This window comes from Coregonus lavaretus (assembly GCF_964263955.1).
Source record: "Coregonus lavaretus genome assembly, chromosome: 3".
Taxonomy (NCBI): Eukaryota; Metazoa; Chordata; class Actinopteri; order Salmoniformes; family Salmonidae; genus Coregonus; species Coregonus lavaretus.
This window is the reverse complement of record NC_139990.1, coordinates 50,346,056-50,371,155: the sequence shown is the minus strand read 5'-3', so window position 1 is coordinate 50,371,155 and position 25,100 is coordinate 50,346,056. Positions and strand designations below refer to the sequence as shown.

The 25,100-nt window shown below is 44.8% G+C and overlaps 1 protein-coding gene across 3 annotated transcripts; it reads left to right on the top strand.

The window, feature by feature from the left end:
- Positions 1-560: 560 nt before the first annotated feature.
- On the top strand, positions 561-21,473 carry LOC311120706 (zinc finger and BTB domain-containing protein 7B-like; the record flags this gene model as incomplete). 3 transcript variants are annotated; one of them, XM_084157880.1, is made up of 4 exons in its annotated part: positions 561-912; positions 6,452-6,572; positions 18,864-19,942; positions 20,286-21,473. In XM_084157880.1, 2 exons carry the CDS (start codon positions 18,870-18,872, stop codon positions 20,992-20,994), a joined length of 1,782 nt encoding a protein of 593 aa, XP_084014006.1. In that variant the 3' UTR covers positions 20,995-21,473. The 3 variants fall into 3 exon arrangements, with proteins under 3 accessions (XP_084014006.1, XP_084014007.1, XP_084014008.1); XM_084157881.1 differs by having other exon boundaries at positions 566-912; positions 6,452-6,579; XM_084157882.1 differs by lacking the exons at positions 561-912; positions 6,452-6,572 and adding an exon at positions 16,747-16,809.
- Between the last annotated feature and the right edge of the window lie 3,627 nt (positions 21,474-25,100).

Below are 25,100 nucleotides of genomic sequence, written 5' to 3'. Positions count from 1 at the left end.
TATCTGGCAAGGGATGTGACTTGTGACTGAGGCTGAGTAGTAGCCTACAGATCTACTGTATGTGCACTTGCACATGCTGGTTTCTCTGTCTCTATGGTCACCTCTTGTCTTGGTCGCCATGGCTTCATTTGCAAATGAAATGCTGAGTCACTTTAGGCGCGCATAGAGAGAGAGAGGGAGAGAGAGACGGAGAAGAGAGAGAGAGAGAGGGAGAGAGAGAGATGTACAGTAACAGCCAGGTAGAGGCAGTTACACAGCATGAGTATCATAAATATCGCGTTTAAATAAGGCGATCTATTTCCAGTGGAAATGTCCGCTGCAGCTGGCACACGCATATGCCCTCCAACGTTCCTCTCCTTCTCTGTGCCCACCTCTCAGCCCCGCTGTGATCCCTCACAGACCTCCAACCTGCCCCAGGAGTCTCTATATCAACATGCCCACCCCGGCCCTCCTTCCCTCCCACCTCGCTGCGACAGACACTGCCGCTGGCCTATCGCACCGTGGCCGAACCCCCTGTGCCCTGCCCACCCCAGCGGTCCCTCTCCAGCCCCGCCAGAGCCAATCCGCAGCGGGGTGTAAGTAGGGCAAGCCGCTTCCTGGTTCAAGGAGGAGCTGCCTGGAGTAGGAATGGGCCAGTGGAGTCAGAGAGGGGGGAGAGCAGCCCAGCGAGCCGGCGGTCTGCGAAGAGAGAGCCGAGGCAGGGGGATATAAACGCCGGCAGAGAGACAAGAAGAGGCGGATATTACAGAGAACTCCCGGGTGATACGTGGTTCGTCAGAGGGAGTGGTTTGAGATTTTGGACAGTGCGGAAAGAGCGGTGACCCCCGGGGAGCGACGGGGGGGGGAGCCAGGAAGTACAGAAGCCGGTCAGGTGGGACGCGACGAGACAACACAGGTGACACCGGCGCACAGGTAAACCCGCTCCCTCACTCGCTCTCTGTTTCTTGGGGAAATTATGGAATTTTTAAAGTTAGGATTTTACGCTTGTCATTCCCATTTTCTATAACAACCGCCCCTGAACTCCCCCTTCCTCCCTCCCCATCGGTCCTAACCGGGGTCACGGGAGGACTACGTCATGGGTATTCGGTAACTCCCGTGTGACGTGTCGACAATAATTTCTCCCTAGAATTTTCGCGCTCTCTTTTCCTAGAGGCCTATTTTGACACATAAGCACGCATACTATTTAAATTACGTTAGCAGCGAATATGTATTTGATCTCAGGTTAGTTGTTTTGTGTTGCTACCTGTGTGGATGTGGCCAGGTGAACAAGCAGGGTCGACGGGTACACTTCTGGAGGCTTGGCTTCTAATTATAGCAGCGAACACCGGCTGACATCCAAAACCTAACCTGTTCTCACGCACATCACCGGCCTCTGTAGGCAACAAGCCATGTGTTCCACCACAGGGCAACTTTGGCCACGAATGATATTATTCCAAGACCCTTTCAGTGGGCAATGCTGTTGTCACCACACTTTGATATATCCTTCGTCTTAAATTCTATAGCTCTGTTGCTGATGTAAAGTTATTGAAATGTATATTAATGTTGGATGGATGAGGGCTTTTAAATGTATAACTATGGATGGTGGGGGGCTGTCATGCATGTGACTTTGCATTAGTTGTGGGTGTGTGTGTGTGTGCGTTGCTGACTCGCCCCTCTTGTGGTACAGACCGGCTGAACCAGCCAAACTGGCTTGGGTTTGGTCGTCTGTCTGAGTTTGTTGTTTCATTTACAACTTTATGGACACCATGTTATTAGTCGAATACACAGAAGGGTTTCTGGTCTACAATATTCATTTGGTGGTTTTAAACATGTATTTTTCACACAATAATTCTCCAAACAGTGTTGGTTCTAGACCTAAACTTCAATGCACTTAGAAGGAATAAGGAATATATTTGGCCTGTAAGAGTATGTAGGCTAATATTTGTACAGTGGGTTTCTGTGTGTGTGCTTGACAAATAGGTATTGTTGACGTCTGCGATGCAGATTAGATTTGTCACCAACCACAACTCAGTGAATAATGACACTATTATGTGTGAGAGTGATGGAAGAGAAAGCCCAGCGAGAAGCAGAAACGTTGTTCTGCACTGTCACCCCTAACTGCACCTTGTCTGAACTGAAGCAGTCTTCTCACCAACTAATTGACAGTTGGGAGACCTGGAAAGTCTGTGTAAACTGTCTTTGGCTTTAGTGGTAACTGATCTACCCCTCCCTCTCTTCTCATCTCTCCTTCCATCTCTCCTTCTGGTGTCATGGTAACTTAATTACTCCTTTCATTTACTAGATTGGACTATTCTCATGCCCTCTCTCTCTCTCTTTCACTCTCTCCCTACCACACACACACATGTTCACATGTACACACTCACAAACACCAAATTACATTTACATGCGCCTTTTCAATTATGACAGGTAATGGGTATAGTCTCTGCTCTTTCCACTGAGTATGGGATAGTGGAGTGTGTGTTTGTGTGTGTCTGAGTATGTCTGTGGTCCTACACAGGTGTGTGCTGTCCCTTTTTCTCAGCCCTGTTCATTGTTAGTGTAGGCCACTTCTGCTCTGGGGCATGGTGAAGTGGGAAGTGGTCTGGATCCGCCCCCTCCCCCCGTCTGTGCGTGTGTTTAGGTCGTTCATGTTCTTTATTTTTATTCACGCTTTTTATTTACCGCTTCTCGTTTACCTTTTGATTTCCTGTTTCTGTCTCTCCTTTCCCTCCTTCACTCTTTTACTTCACCTCTCCCCTCAATATTTGTCCCTATCCCTTCCCTGTGTCCCTGTCTCTCACGTAGCAGATATCAAATGCTGTATACTGTGCCTAGAGAAAGTATTCAACCCCCTTTTTCAAAATGTTGTTGCGTTACAAAGTGGGATTAAAATTGATTTGTCATTTTTTTGTCAGTGATCTAAACAAAATACTCTGTAATGTCAAAGTGGAAGAAAAATGTTTCAAAAATTAATGAAAAGTGAAACATTAGAAAGAATCCCCACCCCTTGACTTTTTCCACATTTTGTTGTGTTACAGCCTGAATTTAAAATGGATTAAATTGAGATGTTTTGTCACTGATCTACACACAATACCCTATAATGTCAAAGTGGAAGTATGTTTTTCAAAATGTTTACAAATTAATTAAAAATGAAAAGCTGAAATGTCTTGAGTCAATAAGTATTCAACCCCTTTGTTATTGCAAGCCAAAATAAGTTAAGGAGTCCAAATTTGCTCAACAAGTCACATAAGTTGCATGGACTCACTCTGTGTGCAATAATAGTGTTTAACATGATTTTTGAATGACTACCTAATCTCTGTACCCCACAAATACAATTATCTGTAAGGTCCCTCAGTCGAGCAGTGAATTTCAAACACAGATTCAACCACAATGACCATGGAGGTTTTCCAATGCCTCGCAAAGAAGGGAACCTATAGGTAAATGGGTAAAAATAACCCCCAGAGTCAATACATGTTAGAAACACCTTTTGGTAGCAACTACAGCTGTAAGTCTTTTTGGCTAAGTCTCTAAGAGCTTTGCACACCTGGATTGTACAATATTTGCCCATCATTCTTTTTAAAATGTTAAAGTCTTGCCATAGATTTCCAACTCAATTTAAGTCAAAACTGTAACTAGACCACTCAGGAACATTCAATGTGGTCTTGGTAAGCAACTTCAGTGTAGATTTGGCCTTATGTTTTAGGTTATTGTCCTGCTGAAAGGTGAATTCGTCTTCCAGTGTCTGTTGGAAAGTAGACTGAACCAGGTTTTCCTCTAGGATATTTCCTGTGCTTAGCTCTATTCTGTTTCTTTTTATCCTAAAAAACTCCCTAGTCCTTGCCGATTACAAGCATACTTATAACATGATGTCGCCTCCACTATGCTTGAAAATATGGAGAGTGGTACTCGGTAATGTGTTTTGTTGGATTTGCCCCAAACATAACACTTTTTATTCAGGACAACAAGTTCATTGCTTTGCCACATTTTTTTGCAGTATTACTTTAGTGCCTTGTTGCAAACAGGATGCATGTTTTGGAATATTTTTTATTATGTACAGGCTTCCTTCTTTTCACTTTGTCAATTAGGTTAGTATTGTGGAGTAACTACAATGTTGTTGATCGATCCTCAGCTTTCTCCTATCACAGCCATTAAACTCTGTAACTATTTAAAAATTACTATTGGCCTCATGGTCAAATCCTGGGCGGTTTCCTTCCTCTCCGGCAACTGAGTTAGGAAGGACGCCTGTATCTTTGTAGTGACTGGGTGTGTTGACACCATCCAAAGCCTAATTAATAACTTCACCCTGCTCAAAGGGATATTCAGTGTCTGCTCTTTTTCTTTTTTTTACCCATACAACAGTCGGTGCATTTCTTTGCGAGGCATTGGAAAACCTCCCTGGTCTTTGTGGTTGAATACAGTGCATTCGGAAAGTATTCAGACCCCTTCACTTTTTCCACATTTTGTTACTTTACAGCCTTATTCTAAAATTGATGAAATTGTTTTTTTCCCTCATCAATCTACACACAATAACCCATAATGACAAAGCAAAAACAGGTTTTTAGAAATGGAAATATCATATTTACATAAGTATTCAGACCCTTTACTCAGTACTTTGTTGAAGCACCTTTGGCAGCAATTACAGCCTCGAGTCTTCTTGGGTATGACGCTACAAGCTTGGCACACCTGTATTAGGGGAGTTTCTCCCATTCTTCTCTGCAGATCCTCTCAAGCTCTGTCAGGTTGGATGGGGAGCGTCGCTACACAGCTATTTTCAGGTCTCTCCAGAGATGTTCGATCCGGTTCAAGTCCAGGCTCTGGCTGGGCCACTCAAGGACATTCAGGGGCTTGTCCCAAAGCCACTCCTGCGTTGTCTTGGCTGTGTGCTTAGGGTTGTTGTCCTGTTGGAAGGTGAACCTTCGCCCTAGTCTGAGGTCCTGAGCGCTCTGGAGCAGGTTTTCATTAAGGATCTATCTGTACTTTGCTCCGTTCATCTTTCCCTCGATCCTGATTAGTCTCCCAGACCCTGCCGTTGAAAAACATCCCCACAGCATGATGCTGCCACCACCATGCTTCACCGTAGGGATGGTGCCAGGTTTCCTCCAGATGTGACGCTTGGCATTCAGGCCAAAGACTTCAATCTTGGTTTCATCAGACCAGAGAATCTTGTTTCTCATAGTCTGAGAGTCCTTTAGGTGACTTTTGGCAAACTCCAGGCATGCTGTCATGTGCCTTTTACTGAGGAGTGGCTTCCGTCTGGCCACTCTACCACAAAGGCCTGATTGGTGGAGTGCTACAGAGATGGTTGTCCTTCTGGAATGTTCTCCCATCTCCACAGAGGAACTCTGGAGCTCTGTCAGAGTGACCATCTGGTTCTTGGTCACCTCCCTGACCAAGGCCCTTTTCCTGATTGCTCAGTTTGGCTGGGCGGCCAGCTCCAGGAAGAGTCTTGGTGGTTCCAAACCTCTTCCATTTAAGAATGATGGAGGCCACTGTGTTCTTGGGGACCTTCAATGCTGCAGAAATTTTTTGGTACCCTTCCCCAGATCTGTGCCTCGACAGAATCCTGTCTCTGAGCTCTACGGACAATTCCTTCGACTTCATGGCTTGTTTTTTTTTCTGACATGCATTGTCAACTGTGGGACCTTTATATAGACAGGTGTGTGCCTTTCCAAATCATGTCCAGTTAATTGAATTTACCACAGGTGGGCTCCAATCCAGTTGTAGAAACATCTCAAGGATGAACAATGGAAACAGGATGCACCTGAGCTCAATTTCGAGTCTCATAGCAAAGGGTCTGAATACTTATGTAAATAAGGTTCACAACTCGACTGAGTTTGGAAAGAGGAAAATTATCTGTATGTGTGGGGTACAGATATGGGGTGGTCATTCATAAATAATGTTAACCACTATTATTGCACACACAGTGAGTCCATGCAATGTATTATGTGATTTGTTAAGCAAATTTGTACTCCTGAACCTATTTCGGCATGCCATAACAAAGGAGTTGGGGCCCCGTGTAGCTCAGTTGGTAGAGCATGGCGTTTGCAACGCCAGGGTTGTGGGTTTGTTTCCCACGGGGGGCCAGTGTGAAAAATAAAATGTATGCACTCACTAACTCTAAGTCGCTCTGGATAAGAGCGTCTGCTAAATGACTAAAATGTAAAAATGTAAAATGAGTTGAATACTGATTGACTCAAGACATTGCAGCTTTTCACTTTTTATTAATTTGTAAAAATGTCTCAAATCTAAATTTCACTTTGACATTCTAGGATATTGTGTGTAGATTAGTAACACAACATCTCAATTGAATCTATTTTAAATTCAGGCTGTAACACAACAAAATGTGGAAAAAGTCAAGGGGGTTGAATACTTTCTGAAGGCGTATCTTGGTGTCTATCTGTCAGTCCTCAGGGATCAATAAAGTTTGTTCAAATCCAAATCATCTAACTATCCACACATCTCATCCCCTCAGCTTTGTATCCCTGGAAACCGGTTGACTCTGCTGGAGAAGAACAGAAACAGAGGAAGAAGAGGAATATACAGAGGGAGGAAGAGAGCAGGGACCTGTCCTCCTCTGAGTTTATGGACTGGAGGTAAGAGGTGTGGAATGTTGAGTCCTTTTCAGATGAACTCCGCCCCCATTCTGATCCAGAGTGTTGCACAATAAGTGCATTGAACTAAGGAAAGTGTTAGTGTGCCAGTCGTTGACAGCTCCTGTCCTGTCCTACTGTAGATATAGGAACTAGAGATTATATTACATGGCTGTCCTCTGGTGCTGCAGGCCACTCCCATAAAATAAATCAGTGGACCTCCATACGTGTTAAAGTGTGTTGAATGAGGGCACCCCCATAAGATACTGATTTTGGTACAGTCCAGTATGTGTCAGGAAGGAACCCCCCAGAGTTGATGTGTACTGTACAGTATATTGTGTATGCAGGTAACTGACTGAGTCTCACTCTGTCTTCTTTCACTGATACTCAGCCAGGATTTTGGACTCAGTGTTTGGAATACGGTTCATTTGAACACGCAAATCCAAGGGTCAGCAATGGCATACATTTACATAAAGTCATTTAGCAGACGCTGTACTTAGAGTTAGTGTGTGGGTGTGTGTGTTTGCGAGCGACAGATCATGTGGTTGGGGCCGTGCAGAAGTGTGACCAGTGGGGAGGGGGGGTGTAACAACAGTGAGTGGTCTTTCAAGGAAAGAGGAACGTTTAAGATAAGACACACACACACACACACACACACACAGGCAGTCACCCAATTCCAGTAAGTATATGAATTAGGGCATGTGGCCCGTATAAAAAAAAAAAAAAAATTCCCCCTGTTCACAATGGGGGTTTCAGTTTCAGATACATACAGTAGGCTGAGTGGGAGGACGAGGCAGGGGAGAGAGGGGGAGAGGGGGGGAGAGAGGGGGAGGACAAAGTGGCATCAGCAGATTTAAGAGCTTCCTCCCTCCCTTCCTTCTATACCTTTACTCCTTCATATCAAATGTATCTTCCTCTCATCCCCCATCATCCCTTCATACCTCTCCCTGTTACCCTACACCACCCATTCATTCCTCCTTTATCGCCTCAGCTCATTCATTCATCCATCCATACTCCCTTTCCATATTCCCTCATTTTCCCACTCTTAGAACGGTTCAACTTTTCGACTACTCTCTTAGTTTCATCTTAGAGTTTTTTGCATATTATCCATTATTCCATTCACACAATGGTCAGAATCAGGGACATGTTCTGTTTGGTTATTACCATATATGGGCACTAAAAACATTTGAACCAATACACTTCATATAGGCCTTAACCATAATGTCTAGGTGCTGTGCCACTGACTAAGGTGCTCTACTGTATGTTGATGTACATCACAGCCTAGTTTGCCTCCAGTCGATCTGTGTCACTAGAGGAAGTAGTGCAAATGGCGTTTCCCCTTTTTCAGTCTCCAGTTTCTGTCGTGTTTCACAGCCCTCTCTCTCTCTCGACCACCGGCCTGTCAGCCTACCAACTCACACCACCCGCCTACTACCGGGGGGGATGGAAGAGCAGGAAGTGGCAATACTTTACTTCCTGTAAAGACAGACACCTCTTAAAGATGAAAAGAGTTTTAAAAAGGAGTGAGAGAGAACATGATTAGCTTTTCTTGTAATGGTGTAAATGTTGGTGTAGAGACTGAGGGGGTGGTGCTCATCAACAGGTACAGTGAGCCAGCGGTTCAGGGAAAGAGAGACAATGACACACACCACAGAGAATCATCTCCTGTATCTTGTTGTGAAAATGACCCCTAACCTTTAGATCAATTTTGACGAGAAATGACAGCTTGATGTTGTAGCTGTTGTAAGTACAGTACCATGGGTAGTCAGTCATCGAGACATTGAGAGTGCGGTATTCGATGAGCTCTAACTCGCTACGCATCAGTAGAATTCCCCCCCGTCAACGTTTGAATCTTTTGTCAAAGCGCTGTACTGCTGTAATTGGGCGATAGATGGATGGGTGTGATCATTCTCAGTTCTGTAGTAGTCCCGCCACTCGGAAGCCAGACCAGTGACAGTCAGGCAGACATTTTATTTACTAAGGGGGCAGAGAGGAACCTTTCTTTGTTGTGTTTCTCTGAGGACAGCTGAAGTAACCGCATATTCTGTGTCAACCTTTCAGCCACGAATTACAGTAAAAGCAACCGCTCTCCCCCCTGTTGACAAACCCCAGAGAACACTACTACAGTATCGTCCTGATGATGTCAGTGAACTGTCCAGCCTTTTGACCTTTACGACCTTTGATTGTGACTTTTAAACTTAACACACACTGTTCGTCACATGTTGACATGGTCTGGAGAGGATATCAGACTAACTGTCATTCTTCTTTTATACTCTAGTTCCCATCTCCTTGTCCCCTACCACTATCAATATCTCTCTTTCTCCTTGTCCCCTACCACTATCAATATCTCTCTTTCTCCTTGTCCCCTACCACAATCAATATCTCTCTTTCTCCTTGTCCCCTACCACAATCAATATCACTCTTTCTCCTTGTCCCCTACCACTATCAATATCTCTCTTTCTCCTTGTCCCCTACCACAATCAATATCTCTCTTTCTCCCTGTAGCCATATACTGTATCAGTTGTATTCTGTCTCTTTCTCAGAGCTGACATGGTCGTTCCTCCTTTACTTGTCTGTCTGTTTTGTCATCCATTTATCTCTCCATCTCACCTCGTGGTCGTCAGTCCTCACAGCAGAGGAAGAGGAAGCCGATCAGGATCAGTTAGTTTTGCGACATCGGTGTGTGTGTGTGTGTTTGTAGGGGTATGTGTCTACGTGTGTCTGTCTCTGTGTGTGTGTGTGTGTGTCTGTCCTAGTGTGTGTTTTGCGACATCATTCTCTGAAAAGGGAGGTAGTGTGTAAGACCTAGGAGCAGCTGTCGAGACCCTCCCTAATGATGTGGCAACTTCACCCAGCAAGCAGACACACATACAGTGGGGGAAAAAAGTATTTAGTCAGCCACCAATTGTGCAAGTTCTCCCACTTAAAAAGATGAGAGAGGCCTGTAATTTTCATCATAGGTACACGTCAACTATGACAGACAAAATGAGAAAAAAAATCCAGAAAATCACATTGTAGGATTTTTAATGAATTTATTTGCAAATTATGGTGGAAAATAAGTATTTGGTCAATAACAAAAGTTTCTCAATACTTTGTTATATACCCTTTGTTGGCAATGACACAGGTCAAACGTTTTCTGTAAGTCTTCACAAGGTTTTCACACACTGTTGCTGGTATTTTGGCCCATTCCTCCATGCAGATCTCCTCTAGAGCAGTGATGTTTTGGGGCTGTCGCTGGGCAACACAGACTTTCAACTCCCTCCAAAGATTTTCTATGGGGTTGAGATCTGGAGACTGGCTAGGCCACTCCAGGACCTTGAAATGCTTCTTACGAAGTCACTCCTTCGTTGCCCGGGCGGTGTGTTTGGGATCATTGTCATGCTGAAAGACCCAGCCACGTTTCATCTTCAATGCCCTTGCTGATGGAAGGAGGTTTTCACTCAAAATCTCACGATACATGGCCCCATTCATTCTTTCCTTTACACAGATCAGTCGTCCTGGTCCCTTTGCAGAAAAACAGCCCCAAAGCATGATGTTTCCACCCCCATGCTTCACAGTAGGTATGGTGTTCTTTGGATGCAACCCAGCATTCTTTGTCCTCCAAACACGACGAGTTGAGTTTTTACCAAAAAGTTATATTTTGGTTTCATCTGACCATATGACATTCTCCCAATCCTCTTCTGGATCATCCAAATGCACTCTAGCAAACATCAGCCGGGCCTGGACATGTACTGGCTTAAGCAGGGGGACACGTCTGGCACTGCAGGATTTGAGTCCCTGGCGGCGTAGTGTGTTACTGATGGTAGGCTTTGTTACTTTGGTCCCAGCTCTCTGCAGGTCATTCACTAGGTCCCCCCGTGTGGTTCTGGGATTTGCTCACCGTTCTTGTGATCATTTTGACCCCACGGGGTGAGATCTTGCGTGGAGCCCCAGATCGAGGGAGATTATCAGTGGTCTTGTATGTCTTCCATTTCCTAATAATTGCTCCCACAGTTGATTTCTTCAAACCAAGCTGCTTACCTATTGCAGATTCAGTCTTCCCAGCCTGGTGCAGGTCTACACTTTTGTTTCTGGTGTCCTTTGACAGCTCTTTGGTCTTGGCCATAGTGGAGTTTGGAGTGTGACTGTTTGAGGATGTGGACAGGTGTCTTTTATACTGATAACAAGTTCAAACAGGTGCCATTAATACAGGTAACGAGTGAGGACAGAGGAGCCTCTTAAAGAAGAAGTTACAGGTCTGTGAGAGCCAGAAATCTTTCTTGTTTGTAGGTGACCAAATACTTATTTTCCACCATAATTTGCAAATAAATTCATAAAAAAATCCTACAATGTGATTTTCTGGAGAAAAAAAATCTCAATTTGTCTGATGAAATTTACAGGCCTCTCTCATCTTTTTAAGTGGGAGAACTTGCACAATTGGTGGCTGACTAAATACTTTTTTTCCCTACTGTACACACAGTGCATCAAATACACAAGTCACACACACACACACACAAGCTTTTTTCATCCGTTCGTGAAAACACACAAACTCACACAAGTTCTGCACATAAATGGACCACTCATTCACACACTCCGTGTTCACACATGTAGTCTTGGGGGTTGGCTAAAACTGCTGACCAGATACAGATAGAAGGTGTGAAACCACTTTGTCAGCATGTGGTAGAACTAGTAAAGCCCTCCCATACACTCACGTATGCACTGTGTGTGTGTTCCCCATCTTTCTGAAACTCCCTTTCACTGATTGCTAATGATAGCGATTGCTACCACATCTCCCCTCAGACATCTGCAGACACACACCTGCAAGGACTCACTGCAGCTACTTCCTGTCACACTCTCGTTCCCTCACTCTTTCTTTCTTCTAACATTCTCTCTTTCTCTAACCTCTGTTCACGTCACTGTTCCTCTCCCTCTCATCTCTGCCTTTCTCTCCCCCCTCCTCTCCCCTTCTCTGTAACATAATTATCTTCTCTTATTTCTTCACTTTGACACAGATTGTTGGTAAATACTTTGCTGTTAGATTTACTCCACCCTACCTCATTCTATACCTATCTCTCCATCTTTTTTTACACCCACCCCTCACTCACTCGTTCGCTGACAGTCTTTTACCACCTCTCCTCTCCCACTCTCTGCTTTCCTTGTATGTTCTCTAGGAACACGTCTGTTTTAAGTCAAACAAACCTCCCCCGTCTTCTTCTCTTCTCCTTGATCTCCCCTCAAATCTCAGACCCCCTTTCCTCTTTCCAACCTCAGATTTCTCTCTCTTTTTTTCTCCCTCTCCTCTTCTCGCTCCTGTTTTTGACAGAGAGACGTGTCTGCTCTATACAATACATTTCTATGTGAAGGTTCTGTACCGTTCGTCCCTCCTGAATAAAACCCTTGATTCCCATCAGTAAAGAAGGATAACATGCAAAATGTCCTCGGTGTGGTGTGGCGTGGGAAGGCTGGGTTAAGGGCCTCCGTTCTGTACCGCTCTGCCAACCAAATGAATAATGTAATGTGTTCTTGGAACCAAGACCTCAACACACACACTGCCCCAGTTTAGCTAGGCAGAGGGGCTGGATGCAGGGACAAAAGGAACCTTTTCCAGGATATGATTTGTGTGTTTTTCTTACTCAAATGCACTTTGCCACTATTAAGAATTTCCTCCATCCTCGCAAGTGTTTATTGCGTGGTTGAGTGCAATTATTATTCCCTATATAATCAGATATTTTTAAGCTTTATAGAATTGCTTTAGCCACGTCTTGGAGGAAATGGATGTACCGGTAATTACCATAATATTGTGTTTATTCTCGTTATCCAGCATTTTAACGAGTTCAAATGACGATTCAAATTCTCTCTGGCTGGGTCTGTTTTTATATCTCTTTGAAAGATGCAAATAGCCGGTTCAGGGAGAACTATCAGTGGAGAGGGTCTGGGTTTTATTGTACTTCAGAAACGGTGCATGGTAAAGATATACTGTAAATGATGAAGATGATGATGGAGGAAGAGGTGGAGAACGGGGATGTGTCTCACATTTAATAACAATTCATACTTGCAATAAGCCTTCATGACGTCTTGTGAATGCTTTATAACTGCTTTATGAATGCCTGTAAATGTATTCATAATTCATTACATACAGGTGGTTCATAGAGTGTTGCCAACTCCTTGTGTTGGGCTGAATAAGGTTATATGTGGGCAGGAACTCATCATCCCCTTTTACCTCTCTTTCACCCCTCCTCTGAGAAGATGCACCTAAACCAACACCTCTCTCTCAGCCCCCTATGTTTAAGAGGGGGAGAGAGGCTAAAAAATAGTGTGTGAGAGAGGGAGAAGGAGATAGAGAAAGCACTGAGAGCCAGAGGAGCACGTGGAGGAGGAGAAACGGTATGAACAGAGAATCATGACTCCTATTTTCATCCACTCAGGCCTTGTGTGTTGTGTTTTGTTTGGGAACAGCAGTTGTTTGGTTCCTACTGTGCTGTTCTGGTTGTCTCATGTAAATGATACATATTTGGACTTTAATTGAGTTCTCGTTTGGTTTGGGTGTAGTTCTGATGGACTGAAATGACCTAGTTTATCCTCCCATTAATATGTGTCATGTTGTGTCTAATGACACATCTCCATAGGTCTGCTGTGTGTTTACATTTACATTTTACATGTTAGTCATTTAGCAGACGCTCTTATCCAGAGCCACTTACAGGAGTAATTAGGGTTAAGTGCCTTAAGGGCACACCGACAGATTTTTCACGTAGTCGGCTCGGGGATTAGAACCAGCAACCTTTCGGTTACTGGCACAACGCTCTTACCCACTGAGCTACCTGCCGCCCCCAAATGGAATAATACATTTTACTGCCACCCACCCCTCTTTAGCTTTGCATAATACTCTTTATAACATATGAATAAAATTCATAAATAGTTTTATTGTATCAAAACAAAAAAAAGTAATATTTTATCACACACAATTTAAATACAATTTTCAGGTTTACAAATGTTGTTTTGTTGTTTACAAATATCTTAGTAAATTGAGTTTATATTCGTACATTGTGTTATTATTTCCAAAAACTTTGTTTCCTTGTTTTCTTTATAGTAATTTATTTAAGCCTTCACTGTAAAAAATACGTTATTTTCTAAATTCAACTAAATGAAGAATAGCTATATTTTTTAAACTTACATTGCATTTTATTTTTATATTTATACAGTATTTCTGGTAAGCTGTGGATTGTTAGGGCCTGTGGCACGTGGATGTGAAACACATTAGAGCATTAGAAGTTTGCTAAAAACACTGCGAGTGAAACGCATTTAAACATATTATGAATGAACACACACACACACACTGGAAAGCGTCTGACATCAGAATTCATTTAAACACATTTCTGTGAATAGAGTAAAGTCATATTTTCCCCCTGGGCCGTTCAGAGCCGAGCAGAGCTGTTATAATTGATGTGGATTGGGAGAAGTTACAGGCTGTAAGGGAAAATAAGCACCAGTGTAATAACAGTCTAATGTCTTGTTTGTGGTAGAGCAGTGTCTACTACTGTTGATCTCTCACTTGGCGAACTTAGTTGAAGTTGCAGTCAAAATGGCAATACGTTTAGCCATTATTTTGATGGTCCAATTGTTTTTTACTTATTCATTCTATCAGGACCCCATTTAAAGTGTTGTTTTTTCCTGTCCAGAAAGATCTAAATTAATCGAATACATTTTGAGTTAAAATGGGGTAATGAACCATTCTAAGAGTTTTTAGAGCGTGAGTGATGTACATAATGAAAGCGAGGGAAGAGGAAGCCGTATTGTCGGAGGGGAGGAAAGGTAGTCAACTGTCGACAGAGGAGTGGGAGTTGAGAATCCGATCTGAAACAGAGTGATAAGTTGGCCACCGATCATTAAAGAAAAAGGGATGACAGTGTTTTATTTTTGGAAAATAAAAATAACTTCTTTACTGCATAAACACTTTTCAACCGGTTTTAATAAACTTGAAGTATGAGGAGTTAGTCATTCAGTGTAATGTAGCCTACAGTTTATACCAGTTGTACAGCATATTTCAACAAGAATTCTTAATATGGGGTTTTAGTTACTATTATATTCATTTGTCACATTTATTTGTCTTCACTGCTTCGTAATGTGTTTTTCATATTTCCAGTAAGCTGTGTTTTGTAAAGTGGTGTGCCGTTATCTGTTTTCGTGAACATAACCGTCTGACATGTTTTTCCACATATAGTTTCCACTTGGGTTGTTTTTTTCTTCATTTTTACCTTCCATTCTTGTGGGAAAAGGAGCTGTGTTTCAAATAATTTGTACTAATTTGTATGTGTTTTATTAAACACGTGTCAGTGTATGTTTGGGTGGCTGTGTAATCTATAGTGCTATAGTGTTAGTTAAGGAGTGATCAGCTGCTTCAGCATGGAGATGTCTGTCCCTGACTGTTAGCATAGGGGCTGCTGAAGAACTAGAAACTAGAAACAGGGTGACTAAGAGAGAGCGAGAAAAGACAGGGGACGAGGGGAGAAAGAGAAGACAGACACAGAGAGAGAAAAGATGGGGCGGCGGGGGTGGGGTGGGGGGGGGATTGTCATGTCTTACCGTCAAACAAAGATCATTGCTACTTTTTAACTGTGTGCAATAGTGTGTGTGTGTGTATTTCAGGGTGTGCCGTTATTAAGTGACTCACGGTTGTTCCATTAACAGGAATCTCTTCCCTTTTTCCGAACAACACTAACGTCCCCCTTCCGAACAACACTTACCCCCTTACCCCCTTCTGAGGAATCGTAAACCACCCCTGACAGCTTTTTTTATTTTACGCCGGAAACTAAACACTAGTATGCTCCTCATATTTGTCTTTTTCTCTCACCCCCTCTTTTGCTCTTTTCACCAACTTAATCTCTCTTTTTAGCTCCTCTGAGATTTCTGAGATGGATTCTGTTCATGTTGAGTTTTCTCTTAAACAAAACCTAATCTCAACTGGGACAGTTGTCTTTTCTATTGGCTTTTTGTTTTGTGCCTCATGACAAGTTCTCTCTCACACACACACACACACACACACAGTGTTTTCGGTGGGGATTTTGACCTTTTCTGGCAGCATCGTCTCCGTCCTCGTCTACTGCTTTTTCCAGTGCGTTGTTTTAGATGTGCTTACGAGCGTAGGAGACACCTCAAACAAATCTCCCTGAAATCACTTCCTACCTGCTCTGAGAGCGGTGGTGGTACAAATCCATGCCAGCGTCAATAGCTTGATGCATCAAACCGAGAATGTTACATGTCAAGAGTTGTTTTAGTGAACAAGCTTTCATTTGGAGAAGACTTCACAGAGTCAGTCAGAGTTGCCCTATGGGTTGTTGTAATGTGACTTCATCATCATCATCATCACTTGTCCTATAGTAAGACCGTCTGTAATATGGCTGGTTGGTTTGTTTGAACGTTTCATCTAATACCTACCTGGATGTCTGTGGCTGGTTCTATTATGACTCACAGCACCAATATGATTTTGGTTCTTACATTACTTCTTCTTTTACAATTTTGATGTTGGTTGAGTAGGTTAAATTGTCACATATTTGACAATGTTGTAGGGTATTTTTGTGCTTCGTTCAAGGTCCCTCATCAGTAATGTAGGTGCATAGAGATCCTTAATTCTGTGCGTAGGTAGCTGATGGCTGAAGGATGACACCACGGGCTGCATCTCAATAGTCTAGCATGGCTTCCTTCCTCTTCTTCGAGGAGAAGAAGCTACTTTAGACTATTGTACCCAAGTTCCCATCACCTGTCTAGAGACGGATGGACAAACGTCCTTCCTACCTGTCCATCAGCCGAGGTCAGAGGTCAGATCTGTGGTCGGGGAGGGGCAGGCCAGGAAGTTGTGTATTTCGGAAACTTACGATCGCTCGTTTCGGAAAATCGACCCGCTGTATTTTGGAGAGAGGGGCGCGTGGGCGAGAAGGGGGAGGGGTATCTCTCAATCTCTCTCTCCGCTGCCGAACACCTTCTTTTCATAAAACAGGAAGCGAGTGAGCGAGCGAGAAAGAGGTAGACATCCCCAAGGATGAACGCGTAACCCCAACTTCTCTGAACTTCGAGAGTTAAAGGTTTAAGGAGGGAGAGGGAGAATAGAAGGCTATAATAAAGAAAGGAAGAAAGGAAGAAAGAAAGGAAGGAAGGAAGAAGCAAGTAAGAGCGAGGAAGACTGAAGTACAAAAACACTTATGCCATGACTCAGACACAGCATCGCCTCCAGTCGACGGTCCCGCTATCAGTCATGAAGGCAGGAAAGGTAGGGGTCCCGTTTGGATTTTGGGTTTAGACTCAGCTGGATGGGTTGAGGTTGGGAGGTAAGGTTCTATTGGTACAGGTGGGATTGGGGTTTCTGTTGAAGAGCGACGATGTGAACGTTAGTGTGTGTGGACTGTATGGGTGGGGTGTGTGTGTTTTTGACATTGCATGAAGATCAACAGACCACAAACTGAACTGAACAATGGGGACTCGGGGAGCCAAGAGAGTGACACGCAACGTGTGTGTGTGTATTTAATCTTGGAGCAGGTTAGTCAGGTGAAACAGAATGTACCGTCGTCGAGGAGAGCCCCTCGGGGTGCTATGTGGACAGTATTATAGGATGGTTAGGGGGCTGTTGGTGGTTGCTATGGGAGGGAGACAAAGGTGGGGGGGAGGGGGGAGTCAGTCTGTTGTTTGTGGAAAATGTGGTCTGCTCAGGTGTGAGTGGTACGGTGGAAAAGGAGAGGGGGTTAGGTGAGAGCCAGGGGAACAGGAGAGGAGAGCCCTTGGTGTTATAAATAAACCTCATCATATGGATACATAGACAGTATAGACTTCTATAGACCTGGTAACCTACCTAGAAAGTAGTCTATGGACCTTGGGAGTCAGTGGCCTGAGATTAGTCAAATGGAGTAAGACACAAACTTCGGTTGTAGGCCTAAATGCTCTCTCTGTCTCACTCTCTCTGTCTCACTCTCTCTGTCTCACTCTCTCTGTCTCACTCTCTCTGTCTCACTCTCTCTGTCTCACTCTCTCTGTCTCACTCTCTCTGTCTCTGTCTCACTCTCACTCTCACTCTCTCTGTCTCACTCTCTCTGTCTCACTCTCTCTGTCTCACTCTCTCTGTCTCACTCTCTCTGTCTCACTCTCTCTGTCTCACTCTCTCTGTCTCTGTCTCTGTCTCACTCTCACTCTCTCTGTCTCACTCTCTCTGTCTCACTCTCTCTGTCTCACTCTCTCTGTCTCACTCTCTCTGTCTCACTCTCTCTGTCTCACTCTCTCTGTCTCACACTCTCTTCCTCCATTATACACCTCCCCTGGAGGGCATGTGTGAAAGGAAGGACAGGAGAGTGGGTGATGAGGTGGTGAAAAGAAGGGAGGAGAAGAACAAGCTTCTGTTATCCTCACACAAACACTTCTAGACACGTCTTGTTTTACCCAACATTAACCCTTCTCTATGTTTTTCAGTTTCCTAAAGTAAAAGTTTTGTTTCAGGAAATACCACACACACACTGTTAAGGATAGATTCAGTGGGCAGAATCCTGACTTGAACTATAGCCATATAACTTGAATCTTCCTTTGACGATGTGACATACGTAAAAGCTCTAACACCTTGTGTATGTCGACGTCCTAAGTCTGGATTTGGCCCAGTACAGTCTGACTCCTCTCTTTCACCTTCCTCATTCTATCTCTTCCTCTCCTTCGTCTCTCTCTCTCTATTTTTAATCAAGGAGCTAAAACAATCAAACTCTCTGTCACACACACACACACACTCTCTCTCTCTGGCACCCCCTTCTCCTCTACCCCTTCTGATCCTCCCAGTTGTCCCCCCTTTCCACCCCCTTTGCCAAAATCACTTTTTCCTGATGTCGTAATCTGGGGTTGAGGGGGTGGAAGTTCGAGGAAGAGGGGAGGAGTGATAGGGAGAGGGGAGCAGTGATTGAAGGAGGGATAGCGCTAAGCTCTTGTTTAATATGGTCCCTCACGTGAAGGAGAGCTCCTTGTGTAAGTCACGCTAGTAATGAAAGGCTACAGTACCAACCAAAATATCTCTGCACCGTGACTGCATTAACTAACACAGTTTTACTTGTCAAAGGGCGCGGTATTTGGTATTTGTGCATTTGTTTCCTGGTATCAAAAGCAATGAAATGTGATCTATATCAAAAGCATACACAATATTGTGATGATGTCACCACACCAGAAGAAATTTTAAACATTTTTGTCTAATTCTTATTTTTTTCCATGTTCAAAAATACATCTGTGGCCACCGAATGAGTTTGACTCAGCCTGAACTTCAATGTCTGTGTTATTCTAACCAACTGTTCCCTCCTGCAGGTGGCGATGTCTCCAGGAGAGGACGGTCTGATCGGGATCCCCTTCCCAGAGCACAGCAACGAGCTCCTGTTCCGCCTCAACGCCCAGCGCAGGGCGGGGCAACTCTGTGACCTCACCCTGACCTCGCGGGGCACCCGCTACCCCACCCACCGCTCTGTCATGGCTGCCGTCAGCCTCTACTTCCGCGGGCTGTTTGGGGCGGAGGAGGGGGCAGAGGCGGGGGGAGGAGGAGGGTTCAGAGTATGCCAGCTGGACTGTGTAACGCCCGATGCCCTGGATGCCCTGCTGGAGTTCGCCTACACGGCCACCCTGACCATCCGCAGCTCTGGCATGAGAGACGTGTTGAGAGGGGCTCAGTTACTCGGGATCCAGTGTGTGGTTGACGCCTGTAGAGACATACTGGGGGAGACGGCGGGGGAGGTAGAGTGGGAGACGGGGGAGCAGAGGGTACAGGCAGAGAGGGAGAGAGAGGTGGCGAGGGGGATTAAGAAAGGCTCCCGGAGGAAGATAGACAGACGGAGAGTCACCAAGGTGGAGTCGTCACACCACCAGCCACTGCCTCATCGCCCGAATGTCAACACACACCAGCACCCCTCCACTCCTCCTCCACACCCCTCACCTGTTCAAGATGGGGCCCGCTCTCAACCCTCCACCCGACCCCCCAGCCCTGAGCAGGAAGAGCACCCCCCCACCATGGGACAGAACGGGGATCGGAAGCAGGGCAGGGGTGCAGGTAGAGGGAGTACAGCAGTCAACGGAGAGGTGCACTGGCCTCAGGAGCGCCTCCTCGCCCCCCACCCCCCTCTCCCCCTCTCAGACGACAGACTGTCAGAAGACGAGGAGGAGATGGAGGGAGTAGGGAACGGAGGGGTGCCCAGCTTTACTTCCACCCCCCTGGCAGAGCAAGGGGGGGCCACGGGGGCAGGAGGAGTGGGTAGGAAGAGGAAGTCTCAGACCCCTCAGCAGTGTCCTGTCTGTCAGAAGATCATCCACGGAGCGGGGAAGCTGCCCAGACACATGAGAACACACACCGGGGAGAAACCATTCGAGTGCTCTACCTGCGGGGTCCGCTTCACCAGGTACGTACGTGTGTATTTTAATACTATTAACTATAACAGATTACAGGGCTAGCAATGTCCTACATGTGATGCTAAACCCTTATCCTCTCTCTCTCTCTCTCTCTCTCTCTCTCTCTCTCTCTCTCTCTCTCTCTCTCTCTCTCTCTCTCTCTCTCTCTCTCTCTCTCTCTCTCTCTCTCTCTCTCTCTCTCTCTCTCTCTCTCTCTCTCTCTCTCTCTCTCTCTCTCTCTCTCTCTCTCTCTCTCTCTCTCTCTCTCTCTCTCTCTCTCTCTCTCTCTCTCTCTCTCTCTCTCTCTCTCTCTCTCTCTCTCTCTCTCTCTCTCTCTCTCTCTCTCTCTCTCAGGAATGACAAGTTGAAGATCCACATGCGTAAACACACAGGGGAGCGTCCGTACCCCTGCCCTCACTGCCCCGCCCGCTTCCTGCATTCCTACGACCTGAAGAACCACCTGTCTCTCCATAGCGGGGCGCGACCCTTCGAGTGCCCGCTCTGCCACAAGGCGTTCGCTCGCGAGGACCACCTCCAGCGCCACCGCAAGGGCCTCAGCTGCCTGGAGGTCCGTACCCGGGCACGGCCAAGGCGCGGGTCTGGGGCTGACCACAGGGAGGAGGGAAGAAGGGATAGAGGAGGAGGAGGAAGAGGCCATTCTCCAGACCAGCTCGACCCACTGGAGAATCTGGCCCTGCAGCCCCACGCCTCAGCATTCCACCCCCGTGCTGGGATGGTGGGCCTGGGGGATGAGGCTGGGGTTGGGGCTGGGGCTGGAGGTCAAATGGTGTTCCAGAAGGAGGCTGACAGGGAGCGAGCTTTAGCCCTCTTAGGGCCTCACAGGCTGCCTTACACTGGTCTGCTGTGGAGAAGCCTGGAGCTGGGGGCGAGAGGGGTGGAAGGGGAGGAGGCAGGCGGGGGCCACTCTCCTGCACTTCAGCATGCAAGATGGGAGGAGGCAGGCGGGGGCCACTCTCCTGCACTTCAGCATGCAAGATGGGAGGAGGAGGCAGAGGAGGAGGCAGAGGAGGAAATGGCAGAAGAAGATGAGGAAGACGAATGAGAAGAGAAGAAGAGAAGAGAGTGCATGTATGTGTGTGCGTTTATGTGCATTTGTATATGCATAAGTGTGCGTGTGCGTGCGTTTGTGTGTGTGTGGCACCCACAGTAAGGATGGGGATCTCACTCAGGTGACTGGACCTGCTCCTTCTTACAAAGCGCTTAGAGGAAGACTAAACGATCCCAAAAAAATAATGGAAAACGGGTTTTCTTATTTCTTACTGTTGTTTCATGGCTGTCTGTTTTTAATTCAGTTGTCTCGAGTTCTGTTTCTAGTTGTCTTATTTTACTGTACTTATTTTACTGTATTTCATGTTTGAGCAATTTTATTTCATGTTCTGGTTATTCTTATTTGCTGTACATAAAAATAGGCTTTATTGAGGGAATGTTTTGCGCATATATGTACTGATGGGGATATGGGGTGCTTTTCTCTCACTATGCAAACTGAAGTCTGCAGCTGAGAAAAATAAGGTGTCCAAATGTAAAAAAAAAAAAAATGATTAAACAAATAATGTATTTTTGAGCAGAGTGCTGTTAGAGTAATATAACAATCAAATGTTATTGAAGTTCAAACAATGTATGTACAACATCCATACAGGTCTACTAAACCCTATCACTCTTCATGTCATTACAGTAGCACTCAGCAGGGTCGTAAGAAACCGGGAGCATCCGGTTTTCAGTGGAAAAGCAGAGAAGACACAAAGCCATGAAAACCGGTAGCTTCCGGTTTCTTCCGACCCGCTCAGGCATTTGTTTTACACCTGCTAAATTAGGTAAATATAGTAGTAGGTGTAGAATCTGCTGTTCCACTTTGGGTGTAATGTACTACCCTCTAGTGGTTATTGGTGGAGCTAGTCGCCAATGGCAACAAGTCACACAGGTTTCCTATTGAAGATTATCTAACCCTAGTGGTCTTATTTTAAGGCTTATTATTTTGCTGTCCGTTGTAAGTAGATTTTCATGCCCTTCTTTTTATAAGGCACTGATGATACCAAAGATTTCAGTTTATTTCTTCCTAATCAATCAGTTTGATCAAGCACAGGAGCACCAGAGCTATAGATTGAGATCCCAATGGGCACACACTGGTTGAATCATTGTTGTTTCCACGTCATTTCAATGAAATTACATTAAACCAACGTGGAATAGACGTTGAATTGATGTCTGTGCCCAGTGGGATGGCTCTAAGAGGGATCCTGGGATTTTAGAGCCAAGGTTTGGTTTGCCCGGTTCTCCGCTGCAGAGTGATAGAAGGGTTGGAGACTGCTTCCATAGGTTAAATTCTCTGTGGAGCTCTAGTGCACTGTGAAAAATGCCTGACCAAAACTAGACTACGTTTGCAGGGTTATTGGATGATTGTTAATGAGAGGTGTGTGTTTGTTGCTTTAGCATTTACTTTTTGACATTGACGGGGGACCATTCCTTTCCAAAGTCTCCTTCTTTAGAACGTCTTCTGATCATGCACTCCTTGTTTTTTGTTGATTGCAAAAAGAGTGAGAGAAAAGGAGAGACCAAGAGGGAAGGAGGGAGTGAGGGAGAGACCTTGATCTCTTGATCGCTCTGTATTTATTTATTTATTGTTATTTATTGTGGCTTTCCAGTTGAAACTGTGTGTGTGACCTGACCCAAGGTATCCACAGTGACCTGACCCAGGGTATCCACAGTGACCTGACCCAGGGTATCCACAGTGACCTGACCCAGGGTATCCATAGTGACCTGACCCAGGGTATCCACAGTGATCCGACCCAGGGTTTGACACAGTGACCCGCAGCACCACTCGGCTCGGTCCCCTTCTGGCACAGTTGAAGTGCTTCGTACCTGCTTCCTTTTGAGTCTAAAGAGAAACTGCATTGTGCTTAAAGTGACGGCTAAGAAAGACCCATACACCCAGTGCCCTGTTGGGTGATAGGTCCTCTGTTGGCTATTCTTCCTCCTTTTGCATTTGTTTTGCACAACACATCACACCCCGAAAAGGTACTGCAATAATACCAGCACATTCCATCCTCCGGGGTAGAAAGAAGGGATCAGAAAAGAGAGAAGGAAAAGAGATCGACAGCCTCTCTCTCTCTCGCTCTCTCTCTCTCTCTCTCTCTCTCTCTCTAGAGCACAAGCCATTTGACACTTTCAGTTAAAGAGATAAGCATCAACTGCACTTAGGGAGAGAACTGTGTTGTTGATTCAACATGTACTGTATGTTATTGTGTAATCTGTCAAAGCTGTGTGTATAAGTCACAGATAGGCCCTTTAGGGGGCCTGTCTCTAGGAGACCAGTGGCCATCTTGGGTGGCGCATTACAGGAGTAAGGCTGCTTTGCTTACAGATAATCAACTATTTCTTCAAAGTCTGTCACTCTTTAGGTGATAGTGAGTTATGTTTTTCATTTACAACTAGTTACGAGGGCTGTAACTCTAGCCTTATGTAGCTGTAGCATACTGGACCTGTGTGTGCTATCCATCCCACGCTATGTAGAAAAAAACTTTCCTTGTTTCTGATTTATTTGCACTAAAATTATTGAGAGCTTTTATGTTTTTGTTTCACCTCCTTATCCATTCCATGACGTCACTCAGTATCGTTTATGATTGTAAGAGAAGATATCTATATATCGTTCCTTAAATTCTTGATAATAACATTTGTCTATTTTGTCTATATTCTTTCTACTGCGTAGTGTAATAATGATGATAAGAGATTGCTATGTAAAGGGGTGAAGCTGCCTTGGTCTTTTGTTTTGTTTTTGTGCTGTAACTATTCTCAGGAAATCTTGAGCAATGCACTAAGTAATTATGCAAAATTCTGGGGGAGATATGCTGTGTATGTATGTAGCCTATGTATGTTCATACATGTGTCTGAAGGGGGTAGTGAAACCTTTCACTTAAAAGTACGGTTTCAATATAACACCTTGTACCACATGCGTATGAGGAAGTAGGATAAAAGCAAATCCAGAAGTAGTAAAGATATACATTTGTATGGTAAAACGTGTACAATGTAGTGTACATCAATTGAAACCCGCCAGTCACACACATTGTGCTGAAAGGTTTTCTATGCGGAGGGGTGTTGCTACCAGCATTTGGAGAGCTTGGTGAGTGAATGAGAGATAAACAGTACGCCAGCTGTGAAGCGTTGTGTTTTTCTATGGGACTTTGTGTAGTTTTCTTTGGCTTTGGTGAAGGGATCTGGGGTCTGTTTTGAATAGAGACCCCACTATCAGGGATACATTTTTGTCTTTCTGTTTTTAGTGGACCTTCTGTCAGAGATATTAATTCATTTTCCCATAATTTGTTTCAGATAATGTAAAGAAAACAGATAAATAAACAAATATCTATCTCTGTCTGTTTGTGTTGTTTGTTTGACACTAATGCATGGTTCCATATCCATAGATGGTAGCCTAGGCCTAGGTAGGCCTAATGTATTAGTCTACAGCCTGCTTCCTGCTGTATTACATTGTAGTAAATTAGTTGTAATTTGGAACTTTCATTTAGTGCATTTATTTAGCCAATACAAGATCAGAGCCTAACTGAAATTATAATATATATAATATAATAATAATAATAATATGCCATTTAGCAGACGCTTTTATCCAAAGCGACTTACAGTCATGCGTGCATACATTGTTTTTTTGTGTATGGGTGGTCCCGGGGATCGAACCCACTACCTTGGCGTTACAAGCGCCGTGCTCTACCAGCTGAGCTACGGCGCCGTGCTCTACCAGCTGAGCTACAAATTCCCAATGCAATAGATTTCCCACAGCAAAATGTTTTCAATTATAGTAGATTATTATGGACAACAAAAATATATGCACTGAGTAGGCCTAACTTCTTAGCTGCAGTCTTTCACATACACTGTAGCCAGAAGCACTTCTGCCAATGATGCAGGGAGGAATGTCAGCCAGCCTCGACACCTGTGGCTTTGGGTTGTCGCAGGCACACGGGCCACAGAACGTCATAATCTGATTAGCAGCACTAGTTGAGTTAGCTAACCCAACTAGCTAGCCTGGCCAACAACCGACCGCACTGCTAACTAAACTGAATTTGGGAGTGTTTTGTCATTTTTGAGACGGCAGTGAACAAATCAAGGAGAGAAGCAACGGCCCAAAGAGGGAAACCTTTCAGGTTATCA